The sequence below is a fragment of the Hemitrygon akajei genome, chromosome 10 (assembly GCF_048418815.1).
Source record: "Hemitrygon akajei chromosome 10, sHemAka1.3, whole genome shotgun sequence".
NCBI lineage: Eukaryota > Metazoa > Chordata > Chondrichthyes > Myliobatiformes > Dasyatidae > Hemitrygon > Hemitrygon akajei.
In genome coordinates, this window is record NC_133133.1 from 34,642,265 (window position 1) to 34,656,293 (window position 14,029).

Below are 14,029 nucleotides of genomic sequence, written 5' to 3' on the forward strand. Positions count from 1 at the left end.
GTTCTGTCTTTTTTTTGCTCCTGGTTGTATTTTGATGGAACTGATTAAGAGTAATAAATATGTTATAAAATTCATACACTATGTACAGTCAAAAACAAATCCAGAACATTGCTGATTAGATAATGAAGGCTAGAGATGTGACAAGGTGCTCAATTCATTGTGGAGGTGTTGAAATTGCCTCCTGCTTCACTGTGTCAGAAATAGGCACTGAATCTGCGCAGACTGGAAATAATATCTCCACCTCGCTGACAATTAACACTGGCGCTCCCCAGGGATGTGTGCTTAGCCCACTGCTCTACTCTCTCTACACCCATGACAGTGTGGCTAGGCATAGCTCAAGCAGCATTTATAAATTTGTTGACGATGCAACCATTGTTGGCAGAATTTCAGATGGTGACAAAGGGCGTACAGGAGTGAGATATATCAGTTAGTTGAGTGGTGTCGCAGCAACAATATTGCACTCAACGTCAGCAAGACGAAAGGGCTGATTGTGGACTTCAGAAAGGGTAAGACAGGGGAACACAAACCAATCCACATAGAGGGATCAGAAGTGAAAAGGGTGAGAAATTTCAAATTCCAGGTGTCAATATCTCTGAAGACCTAACCTGGACACATCATATTGATGCAACTATAAAGAAGGCATGATGGCAGCTCTACTTCATTAGGAGTTCTTAGGAAATTTGCTTTGTCAACTGAAACACTTGAAAACTTCTACAAATGTACCATGGAGAGCATTCTGACAGGCTGCATCACCGTCTGGAATGGGGGGCGGGGGCCACTGCATAAGATCAAAACAAGTTGCAGAAACTTGAAAAAATTAGTCAGCTCCATCATGGGTAACAGCCACTGTAGCATCTGAGATATCTTCAAGGAGTTGTGCCTTAGGAAGGCAGCGTCCATCATTAAAGATCTCCACCACCCAGGTCATTCCCTCTTCACACTGTTCGGGAAGCAGGTGTGTGTGTGTGTGTGTGTGTGTGTGTGTGTGTGTGTGTGTGTGTGTGTGTGTGTGTGTGTGTGTGTGTGTGTGTGTGTGTGTGTGTGTGTGTGTGTGTGTGTGTGTGTGTGTGTGTGTGTGTGTGTGTGTGTGTAAAACTCCGTTTTCTTTCCCTATATTTATTTATTTATTATGTAGTTCATTGTACTGCTGCCTGATTCTGATCATCTCATGGACCAAAGTAATCCATTACAGAACACAGATCAGCTGTGCTGAAGTGATGGTTTCAGGAGAACAAAGGGAATGAGAAATATAATAGAAATTTGCTTGACTAGTGTTAATGTCTAGAGAAAGTTATTGACAATCTAATTCTTTGGAAAAGAGGGCCATTTCCAGAACTCCTTTTCTCTTGAACATTATTCAGGATTATTTTTGTGTCCAGAACACTTCATTTGTACTATTATATGTTAAAACTTGGAGAAGGAGGTAGAGACATGTGTTGGCAAGGCTTTGATATGAGTGTGGAGGCAGAAATCATCAGCAGGATGAGGTGATCTGGGTTATAAAAGTAGCAAGGTCAGGGGAGGGAATAGCAAATCTGTCTTTCTATATTCTCTTGCAAAATAGGAAGAGGACGTTTGGCCCATTGATCCTACGCAGGTTTGCAGAAAATGCTATTGCCTCATTAAATTTTCTTGTAACCTCTTATGTTCACAAATTCCAACCACTCACCTGCAGTGGAGGCAATTTAAAGAGACCATTTAACCTGTGAGCCCTCATGGCTTTGGGAATTGTGAGGAAACTGAAGTGTGTGAATCCCTCATAGACAATAGCAGAGGCCAAGATTGAGTCCAGGTGGCTGGAACAGTGAGGCAGCAGCTCTACTCTCTGTGCTACTCTAGCAACAACTTCTAAGGACTTGTTATTGTCAGAGATTAACATCTGGCTTGTAAACAGATACAGAAGCAAGTGGTAGCAGGCCTCATCCGTGAAGCACATAGGAATTGTCCCTGGACTTCGGTGCGGTAGAGGGGGAATGTTGGATTCTCAGAATCACATTTGTGGTGGTGAGATCAGGGCAATGTCTGGGAAGGATAGGAAAGACTGGAAGACTGATTGGGAATTGATATAAAGGTAGAATGAATGATGGAAAATGAGTATTGATTTTTTTCTCCAAGATCAGTCATGAGATATGTCACTTCTTGAATCATAACTCTTAGTTAATTATTATAACTAATAAAAAAAAACTTCTGTACCAGACTTGACAGCCTTCAATCTGGTTCCTGTTCTGGGGTCCCAGCATTTAACTTTCTCCCATGCAGGCTCTGGCTGCTATTACAGATCTTGCACTGCTGCATATTTACTCAGAGACAGCTACCTGCCTGCTTTATTGCTTAATGCAGAAGGTTATTGTAGTTGTGCATATGTTAGATTAGTGAAATCTGTTTGGCCTGTTTAAGCCATGGGTGATGCTTAAAACTGAGTCTGTATCTCATGCAGCCAAAGAATTAACTGCATGGAAGTAAATCCTCTGTTCAACATGTCCATGCTGTTCAGTTTGTCTACTTGAGCTATCTTGCATCTGGCCTGTATCTCTAGGCCTATCCTACCCATGTACCTGTCCAAGTTCCTTAAAACATTGAATTTCACCCGTGTCTACCACTTCCCTTGGCAACTTGTTCTACATACCCACTGTCCTCTGTGTGCAAAAGGTTGCTCCTTATGCCCCCTTTAAACCTTATACATCTCAGCTTACATCTATTCCTTCTAATTTTGGACTCCCCTCCCCCAGTAAAAAATATACACTCATCTTACCTTTGCCCTCATGATTTTATATACCACTACAAGTCAACCTTCAGCCTTCTATGCTCCGAGGGGAAAAGGCCCTCATAACTAAAACCTTCCAGTCCCAATAATATCCTTATCAATCTTTTCTGTACTCTCTCCTATGTAATGATATACTTCCTATAACTAGGAAACCAGTACTGTACACAATACTCCAAATATAGTCTCACAAGCAACATGGCATACTTGTACTCAATGCCTTGACTAATAAAAGCAAGTGTGTTCATCACCATCCTGTCCACAAGTGTCACCATCTTTAGGGAGGTATGTATTTGTACCCTGAGTCTCTCTGTTCTGCAGCACTTTGTAGTGTCCCATCATTTACTGAGTTGATTTCGATTTTGTAGTGATGTTAGATACCCTTTTAATGCTTGCAGAATATCCATGCCTTATAGCCTCTGAAAGTGGGGTTTAATCCTAACCTGGTGTGCTACCTGTGTGGAGAAGTGAAATGGGATTGCTGTGCTCAGAGTCAACATGACATGAATGACTGAGTTACCTCCGTCTGTGTCCTGATAAATAAGAAAGGGTTTTATCACTAATGGAGTCAGAAAGAGTAGATGAAGGGGGAAGGAAGATGATGCAAAAAGGATGTGCAAGGATTAGAGGGAAAAGGGGTGGAGAATGGAATAGGGTCAGTTTAGACAGGGGAAGGATTGATTTGAAGCCACTTGCAGTAGATTGGGAAGAGGCAATTGGGAGATTAGGGGTGAAATGATAAAGTGATCAGAGAAGAGAAGGGGAATGGGAAAAAATACTATATAGAAAATAATTAACATCTTGGACTTCCTGGCAATGGGTAACCAAGGCCAAACCTTTCCTAAAACATGTCATATCCACCCTCAACCCAACATCCAAGGCCTCTTCCAATACCAGTTCTCAGATTCACAGGGAAACTTTGTGTTAATGACATCAAATCCTGCACTGTACATCATGTGATGTTACTGTGGATGCTGAACAGGCTTTATGTGTCCACATATAAACTGCATGAATGTTATAGAAGTTCACTACTAACACATTTGGTGCCTAATCATGTTCAGCAACAGAATTTTTGCTAAAATTCCATGGTGCAGCACATAAAAACATGTCTGCTCAAAAGAATTTCTTGGCCCTTGTTATAGGAAGTAAAAGTTATTTGTACAACATACAATATTGAATTAAAATTAATGAATTTATTCAGTTGAAACAAATAAAGGCATCTGCTATATGTCATATATGGCCTCGAGTCATTCTTTCTCCCTGAATTTTCACTAATTAAAATGCTACTCACAAAGAGCCAGCTGGCTGAAGAATATCAGCTCTGGAATTTTCAACAGAGTCCAAAAAACATTGGCTTAAAATTTATTGCTGCCGCAGGTTGCATTTAAAACTATTAATTAATATTTTGGACAGAATAAAGTGATCTAATTAATACAGAAAACCTTGACATAACGAACAACGAATATAAATATAATTGGAATGTTTTGATTGCACTGTCCTGATTTAATTCATTCTGCAGCTCACACTAATAATAGTGTTGTAAATTTATCTTTGAAGTTATAAATGGCCAGAGGCTATTGAATTTGGCCTAGTCTGGTTTGACCTTGAGAACTGCACAAGTGGACCAGTTGAGAAGCAACCTGAAATTCTTTCATCTATGACCAGGTGTTCTCCTGTAGCCCTTTTTCCAGCTACCTCTGTCCTCACTCCAGCAAACATGAAGATCATTAATATTATTAAATGAGCCAGTTGTTGCTCCTACAGATTCTCCTTGCTCACTGAAAGAATCCATTTTCTTAATTTCCTTCTCCTGAACACAATTGTTTTTCAAAATTTTCTCTTATTTTGACCTAATTTCTACTAAATTGATTATACACTTCAATTATCTTGCCCTCCATACTCTTCCCAAAGTAGGAGATGAGCTAATTTGGTGTCTCTCCTCAAGTACACAGCTTCCCCATTTAAAATCATCATTCTCATAAGCTTTTTCAAACGAATATTGACTTCTTAAAAAAGTTTTGCCTCACTTCTAACTTCGATGACCACATAAAGTTCTTGAATGTATTGTTACTTTATGTTTCAATCTCTCTTTTGATACTTTAGTCCTTTTCACAACATCAAGAGGGCCTTAAAAATGAAATAGTCTGTCATTAAAACTACAATTATTTATCTTGTCCGCGATACTACAATACTTTAATGGCTTTACTCTTTCAAAGAGAGGCAGCCCTTGGTTGGTTTCATCCTTGTGGTGCAGATTGTTACCCGAGAATCTCCAGTGAAAGCTTCTCCAGCAAACGCTTGAAGATATTTTTAAAAATGCTAGAATCAGGAAGAGAAAAATAGAACACTGGAAGGGTTGAGTGGTTAAATCCATAAAGTGGATGCAGAAGATGTGTTAATGTTTTGGATTGATGTCTGCATCAGGACTGAGGGAGAAGGAAAGATTTCTAGAATATGACAATGGAAAGTATTGTTCAGGGAGAGAAGGAAGGAGGATTGCAGAGTGGGAGAAAAGGCTGGTTGATGATAGGTGGTACCAGATGGTGAGGGGATGATAGGCAGATGGAACCAATGGGGAAGGGTATGGCATGTGATAGATGGCATCTATTTTAATTCACTTATGTAGAAAACAAACCAATGGAAAGAAGAATAGATATTTCAGTTTTAGGTGTCCCATATCCCTGATGTTCCTCTCCCATAATAACTCACTTGTCCACCTAGTTTTCTCCTCCCAAATTTGTTCCATCTATCAACTATCATCTTCTGTTTCCACTGGCACACCCAGTAGTGCTAAATACTAGCAAACTTTTTTCCTTCTCAATCCCAAAGCAGGGTCTTGTCTTGAAAAATTAACAGACCTTTTGCTTCCACAGATGCTGATGAACTTGCTAACTTCTTACAATTCTGTTTTTTGTTTCAGAAAAGGCTTGTTTTCCCCGCTCCAAGATCACACCTATGCTGTCCTTCAAAGATGCCTTCTCAGCCTACTCTCTCCCACCCATTAAAGTGCAGTCCCTTGGCAAAACTATCAGCTCTAAGTTCTCTGCAGTTTTGTTTACAGTCTACCTATCCAAAATCTAGCCATCAGTGAGCTACTAATTTTGCGTTAACCAACTTTCTCACAACTTTGATATTCAATTCCATCTAGAGCTGAGGTTCTGAGCTCCAAATTTCCCCATAATAAATAATATTTACCTCTCTCCCTGTGGCACTTATTATTTCCATCCTATCTCAACCCTGTCTCTGCAAACGCCTTCATCTCATAGTTAGCCTGTTACTTCTATGCTTTTTAACATTCAGATCATCCAAACATTTGGTGTCTTTAACCAATCCTGCCTTGACAACTCAGTTTTAAAAAGATCTCAGTACTTATTATGGTTCAGTTTCATCTCTCTCTATCTCCAATATCTCCTATAACTCTATGACCCCAGACAACTACACCATTCTTCTGTTATTGGCCTTTTATCTCCTCTTCATTGTATGTAGCCTTTGACCATGAATTCAGCTATTTTGATGATGCTTAGAGTGAGATTTCAAAGGGCTAAGTGATCTTCACTGAATCCACAGACCACATCAGGAATCAAATTGAAAACAATTGGCAAGTGCTAACTGATAGCTCAGCCAATTATATCTTCTACTGTTTTGTCTATGATTCAGTAATTGTCTGTAACTTGCTCCTCTTATGATAGGTCCTTATTCTTATGTATGTGTCTAAGCAATTTTATACTTTTTCTTGCAGATCTTGTATGTCTGTAGCATAACAGTCATGTCATGATAATCCTTGGGGATTTTAACATGAAAGTAGATTGGGAAAACCAGGCCAGTACTGGAGATCAAGAGAGAGAATTTGTAGAATGTCTAAGGGATGGCTTTTTACAACAGCTTGTTGTTGAGCCCACTAGGGGATCTGCTGTGCTGGATTGGGTGTTGTGCAATGATCCAGAGGTGATAAGAGAGCTTAAGGTTAAGGAACTCTTAGGGAACAGTGATCACAATATGATCGAGTTCACTTTGAAATTTGGGAGGGGAAAAAATAAAATCTAATGTGTCGGTATTTCAGTGGAATAAAGGAAATTACAATGGCATGAGAGTGGAACTGGCCCGAAGTTGACTGGAAAGGGACGTTTGCAGGAAGGACAGCAGAGCAGGAATGGCTGGAGTTTCTGCAAAAAATGAGGGAAGTGCAAGACAGATATATTCCAAATAAGAAGAAATTTTAAATGGGAAGAAGGACACTACCTTGGCTGACAAGTGAAGTCAGAACCAAAGTAAAAGCAAAAGAGAGGGCATACAAGGAAGCCAGAGGTAGTGGGAAGATAGAGGATTGGGGAGCTTTTAAAAACTTGTAGAAGGAAACTAAGAAGGTCAATCAGAAGGAAAAGATGAATTATGAGAGGAAGGTGGTGACTAATATCAAAAAAGATACTAAAAGCTTTTTTAAGTATATAAAGGGTAAAAAAAGAGTCGAGGGTAGATATAGGACCAATACTAAATGATGCTGGAGATATTGTATTGAAAGAGGCAGAGATGGCAGAGGAACTGAATGCGCATTTTGCATCAGTCTTCACAGTGGAAGACATCTGCAGTATACCGGACATTCAAGAGTATCAGGGAAGTAGGGTTTGTGCAGTGAAAATTACGACTGAGAAGGTGCTCAGGAAGCTTAATGGTTTGAGGTTGGATAAATCTCCTGGACCTGATGGAATGCATCCTCAGGTTCTGAAGGAAGCAGCTGGAGAGATTGCGGAGGCATTAATGATAATCTTTCAAGAATCGATAGATTCTGGCATTGTACTGAATGACTGGAAAATTGCAAATCTTGCTCTGCTATTTAAGAAGGGTGGGAGGCAGCAGAAAGGAAATTATAGACCTGTTAGCCTGACATCAGTGGTTGGGAAGTTGCTGGAATCATTTGTTAGGGATGAGATGACAGCGTACCTGGAAGCACATGACAAGATAGGCCAAAACCTACATGGTTTCCTGAAAGGAAGATCCTGCCTGACAAACCTATTGCAATTCTTTCAGAAAGTTACAAGCAGAGTAGACAAAGGAGATGCAGTAGACGTGGTGTACTTGGATTTTCAGATGGCCTTTGACAAGGTGCCACACATGAGGCTGCTTAGCAAGATAAGAGCCCATGGAATTACAGGGAAGTTACTAGCATGGGTGGAGCATTGACTGGTCACTAGAAAACAGAGAGTGGGAATAAAGGGATCCTATTCTGGCTGGCTGCTGGTTACCATTGGAGTTCCACAGAGGTCGGTGTTGGGACCATTACTTTTTACAATGTATGTCAATGATTTGGACTACAGTATGAAGGAATTTGTGGCTAAATTTGCCAATGATACAAAGATATGTGGAGGAGCGAGTAGAGGAAACAAAAGGCCTGCAGAGAGACTTAGATAGTTTAGGGGAATGGGCAAAGAAGTGGCAAATGAAATACAAAGTTGGAAAGTGTATGGGCATGCACTTTGGTGGAAGAAATAAACGGGCAGACTATTATTTAGATGGAGAGAGAATTCAAAATGCAGAGATGCAAAGAGACTTAGAAGACCTTGTGGAAGATACCCTAAAGGTTAACCTGCAGGTTGAGTCGGTTGTGAAGAAGGCGAATGCAACGTTGGCATTCATTTTTAGAGGTATAGAATATAAGAGCCGGGATGAGATGTTGAGGCTCTATAAGGCACTCGTGAGACCGCACTTGGAGTATTGTGTGCAGTTTTGGGCTCCTTATTTTAGAAAGGATATAGTTACATTGGAAAGGGTTCAGAGAAGATTCACAAGAATAATTCCAGGAATGAGAGGGTTACTGTATGAGGAACATTTGGCAGCTCTTGGGCTGTATTCCCTGGAGTTCAGGGGAATGAGTGGGGATCTCATAGAAACATTTGAAATGTTAAAAGTCTGAACAGATTACATATAGCAAAGTTATTTCCTATGGTACGGGATTCTAGGACAAGTGAGCATGGCTTCAGGATTGAAGGACATCCTTTTAGAACTGAGATACGAATAAATTACTTTAGTTAGAGGGTGGTAAATCTGTGGAATTTATTGCCACAAGCGGCTGTGGAGGCCAAGCCATTGGGTGCACTTAAGGCAGAGATAGATAGGTTCTTGATTAGCCAGGGCATCAAAGGGTATGGGGTGAAAGTAAGGGAGTGGGGATGACTGGATGAAATGGATCAGCCCATGATTGAATGGCAGAGCAGACTTGTTGGGCTGAATGGCCTACTTCTGCCCCCAAATGTTATGGTCTTATGATTTTATATCCTGTTATTTCCACAATTTCAAAGTGACATTACCCAAAAAGGTAAAATAATTCTTCAATTTTCAACATCATGCATTGATTCATGTTGAGACTGTGGGGTGCTCTTCCTCAATGTATACTCACTATAAATATATTCCATACATTCTGTATATAACCAGCCATATTTTTGTCAAGCAGAATATCATTTGTCTCTAAGTACTTACTTGTGCCACCCAGCTGAGAGACATAATTGACCAAATTTCAAACAGGTAAGTTAGCACAACTTGAAGCTGCACTGCACCAGACATGAAAGTTATGTGTTTAAATTTATATCATTAGAATAGAGTGATTGCTTAGGAAGTTTTATAGCACAGAGGATTCCGTGTGCAGATGAACTTGGGAATAACTTTATGCCCAGGGATTGATGAGTTGGAGACAGATGGGAGATGATATGGGGTGGAGGCTCTGTGGGGCAAAATCTTTGAGCCAAAGTGCTTTAACCCCACTAACTTCTGGTTTTAGCAGAAGTACAATAGATCAAGAGATCAACTACTCCCCACAGGCAACAGTTGATTGGCTTCAATTCAACCCATGATTTTTCAGACCTTGGAGGCCATGTTTATAGATCATGAAAATCATAGTAAATAGGGCAAGATGGAAGAGCTGGATTCTGCTATCCTTGTTCCAGGGCAGTGGAGTTAGTTTCTTGAGTCCCACATGCAAGCCTCTATGATGTTCCTATAACTGGCACAGCACCATCAGCTCAGTCCCTTGTCTAACCAATATAGACATTCCGACAGCGTCAAACTTCAATTGCACATCACCAACACTCCCTGACTCATCCCACATTTACAGTTAACTTATCACCTCCACTACAATCTCCTACTTAACTACCTACCTGGTTGTTTTTCCTACCTCACCAAGTTGGCCAGCTGTTAATCAGGAAACTTGTTGTGAAAATTAAAAATAAAGATCCCTGCTTTGGTTTAAACAGAAGCCAGCAATTCCCGTTTTTTTTTGGTCAGTGATTCCCTACCTCCTTCCACTGATACCTAATTATATCTTTTGTCCTGAGCCCATTAATAGAGGTTTATGGTAAACTATTATATCCATCAGTCACTGAACCCACAATAATCGAGACTAGGTCCAGTCTTTGGAGCTTGATTAGACAACACTACAGTTAGATTCAAGTCACCAGATAAACTGTGTGATTGAACACTTATCACTTAATTTTATGGAGACATTCCATAAAATTTTTAATTTTGCATTAACTGCTCAGAAGCCTTGACCTACCTGTGCCTCATGTCTCTGTTTCTGATTCAGCAGGTTGAAAAGCCATCAATGCAACATGGGAGGAACAGAAAAGAAAGACAATTTAATTGTTATATAAACCACATTAAGGCATACAGAACTACCCACCCAATAAATATAAGCATACAATAGGTGAAATCATACTCTATTTTGGTGCACAATTGTCTGGAAATTCACCATTTGTTGGTAATAGATGTAGATTTTCTGTAAATACTTTCTATATTCCAGACCTTAGTCCTCCTTCCAAATTCATTTTCTTGAAGTCAATGAAATGGACTTCAGAGGCAGAGTACAGGAAATGATTCTGCTCATTTAGCATTACTAACAATAAATTGATTTCTAGGCAAAGGACTTAAGATTTTACTGTGGAAATAATTTACTGTTCAAATGAATAGCTTGGACATTAAATAAGTTAAGGTTTCTGTACATCAATATGTTGTGCTAATACACAATACAACTTCACCTCAACTTGCAACAGAACACTTCTCAGGAAAGGTCGCCGATCTTATACATTAACCATTTCTCTGTCTTGATTCTGTTTGACTTCCTGATCATTTCAGAAATATTGTTTTCATTTTGCATTTTTAGCAAATGTAGGACTATGATTTTGTCCATATTGTGAATAAAAGCAATCTAAGCGCTGCTCCAAGCCCCACCCTGAATTTTAAAATTTACTCACTGTTTGCAAGCCACTTAATCTGATAATTAACCCATATGTTCTCAGGTGATTGGTTCATATGTTGTATACTAACTTTTCACAATGCCTTTAAGAAATAGATATGTATTACATTAACCACAGCGTCCTTGTCTACACTCTCAAAGAATGTTCAGGCAGAATTGCCATATTGAGATGCACTATTCTTGATTAAATTTTTAGTTCCATGATACATTTTCTATTTTCTCCTTGAATAGGGATTCATTATATTTCTGATGTGAAAATGCTTGTGTTCCATGAATGTACACATTCTCCTCTTTAAATTCTGGCATTGTGTTAGCTATCCTTGGATTCTCTGGCATAAAGATGTTTCTTTATAAATTATTTATTAATGTGAATGTGTCTCGGCAATCTTATCCAAAGTTTATTTCAAAATATGCTGATGCAATTCATCTGGAACAAAGGGCTCGTCTACTGCTAATTTTATTAACGGCTACAGCTCCCCCACTGAACTCACCACCAAATCTTTCCACTCAGACATAATACTGTGGTACATGGCCACCAAGACAGTCCTCCTCTTTGGGTTAACCATCTTATGAGAGGAAGGAGTGGATCATGAGCAGAGGAGGTTGAAGTACTCAGACCTGGCAGGTGAGTGTAGGGAAGCTGGCTGGAGGACCATTATCTACCCTGTGGCAGTAGGATAACGGGGCTTCATTGGTGCATTGACGATAAGGTTACTCTCTGTGATACGGCTGTGACTGGAGTGTGGCTCAGGAGCGCCACCTGCTGGTTAGAGAGGCAGAGAAGGGCAACTTTTGGCTGAGGGGGAAGGACATGAATTGTAGGACCAACTAACCCCATTGGAAGCTGCAGGGGTTGACAGAGAGATGTTCCTACCACTGCTCCACCACCACAAGGTTTACCAGGGCTAAGGAAACAAAACATTGATGAATGTTGGTCCCTGGCTGATGATCCTGCAGCTGACCTAAGGGCACTGTTGGAGGTGTGACAGACAGCAATGCCAAGTGGGAAACATTTTCCTGTAAATCTCATTAACTATTCAAGCATGTGTTCCTTTGTGGTTTTAAATGATGTTGTGTCATTTGTGATATTTCTTTGAATTCCACTTAATCCGCTGCCATGTTAAACACTGAAGCAGGAACATTATAAAGTTGGTCTCTTCATGAACTTTATGTGGAAATTGGATCGTACCTACCTGGCACTAATGTTCAGTTCTGTTCTACACATACGATTGTGAAATTTGTTAAAAGGACATCAGAAATGTTTTCACTTGTTTAACACCCACGATACCCAGAGATCAATGTGAAACCAGGACCTATGTAGTTCCTGACTGGGCTTCACCCAATGTAGCAAATCTCTTGATACTCTGTAAACAACATCATCCCCCACTGCTGCCTGGAAGGAGATGTGACTGCGTGGGTTTCCTCTGGGAGCCCCAGTTGCTTCCCTCAGTCCAAGGTTGGTTGGTTAATTGGTTGATGCACCATCAATAACTCTCGGAGACGGGAGGCAAACGATAGGCTTTTATTAGCTGCAAGAAACCACCACACAACATCCTGGAAACTGAGGGGGGGGAGCAGTGCCTCCAACCGCCTTTATACAGGGGTCTGTGGGAGGAGCCACAGGAGCAGTCAGCAGAGGGGCGTGTCCAGACAGGTATATGTAGTTCCCCACATTGGTCATTGTAAATTGCCCCATGATTAGACGAGGATTAAATCGGGGGATTGCTGGGCATCACGACCTGAAGGACCGGAATGGGTTGTTCCACTCTGTATCTAGATAACTGTATAAAAAAAACATACTCCCTGATGCAGTCAAGATAGATCTGGACAGCTCAGGAGGAAAATGGAACTGCAGGGGAAAGGGAGACGGAGATACCTCTCATGGACACTTAAAGTGAAAACCAAGTCCTAGCCAGTGCCATAATACAAAGAAAAATGTCTAGTGCGCCACAGGCGTGTGGAAGTCTTCCAGGCCTCGTATCAAAGAGTCTGTCAAGAGATGGCAAACACGGTTTCCTCTAGATGTGATAAACCCTATTTAATAAAGCTGTTTTTACAGCTTTGTAAGATATATTAGGGTGATCTGCATATAGCTGGAGAGGGAAACTCATAAAAAAAGATTCCATAAATGGGATTTCAATTATCAGTATGACTAGCAAACTACATAAGTAAATGCAGAAAAGATTTATTTATTGACGCGTTATGATCAGTGCAAGCAGACATGCAAAATAGATTGGAGGGATTTTTATATCCTCCCCCCCCCCCCCCTCCCCGATTAGTGCTTAGCATCTCTGGGTTTTTCATTCTAGTGCTGTCAATGATTGCCTACATTTGTGGGAAGCGAACAACACAGGCAAGTCCCACTGCCTGAGGTGCCACTTGTACCTCACTGAAGTCAAAGTGGATGAAATCAGTTCTTCATGACTGTAGTGTCTGGGGTCATCTCACTGATGAAGCCATGAGCAGTAAATTGAGAGATACAGCAGAGATCTCCTGTGTCTGCTTGTAGTGATTGTGTGGCAATTAAGACCATTACCCTTGAGAACAAAGCAGGACAGGACATACTGGCTGAAGCTCTGCCTGCAGGATGTCGCACATCTCAGCACTGACAGAATTGGAAAACCTGATTTAATGAAAGCAGGTTAAGCTGGCATGTAATACAGTGTCTTTAAGATTATCTGGGAGTACCTTTGATGATGGATAGAAATACTGCTATCCCCTGCTCTGAGGTTCCCCCTCAACTCAAGTAAAGTCAAGTTTATTGTCATTTCACTATATACATGTATATAATGTATAGAACCATATAATGTATATAGAAATGAGACAATGTTTCTGTGATCCAGGGTGTAAAGCACTGTAGTACACATAACACACAGAACACCTGATAACTTGTGAGGTAAGGATAACATCCTACAGATGAATCATACATAAATAACAAGCTAAAGTGCATTAATATTAACCATTGTAAGGTACAGAACAGATTAACCAGTGACACTTTGAATACAACGTGGCAGGGAGTTCAGAAGCCC

General features: G+C 40.5%; 1 protein-coding gene across 6 annotated transcripts in view; it reads right to left on the bottom strand.

The window, feature by feature from the left end:
- The window catches only part of tenm1 (teneurin transmembrane protein 1), a 2,244,326-nt gene that overhangs the window by 140,147 nt on the left and 2,090,150 nt on the right, over nucleotides 1-14,029 (bottom strand). For all 6 annotated transcript variants that reach the window (XM_073058035.1, XM_073058034.1, XM_073058032.1 and 3 more), the window contains one exon: nucleotides 10,302-10,322. In XM_073058035.1, the coding sequence (XP_072914136.1) occupies nucleotides 10,302-10,322 (21 nt within the window). The remainder of the gene's footprint in view (nucleotides 1-10,301; nucleotides 10,323-14,029) is intronic.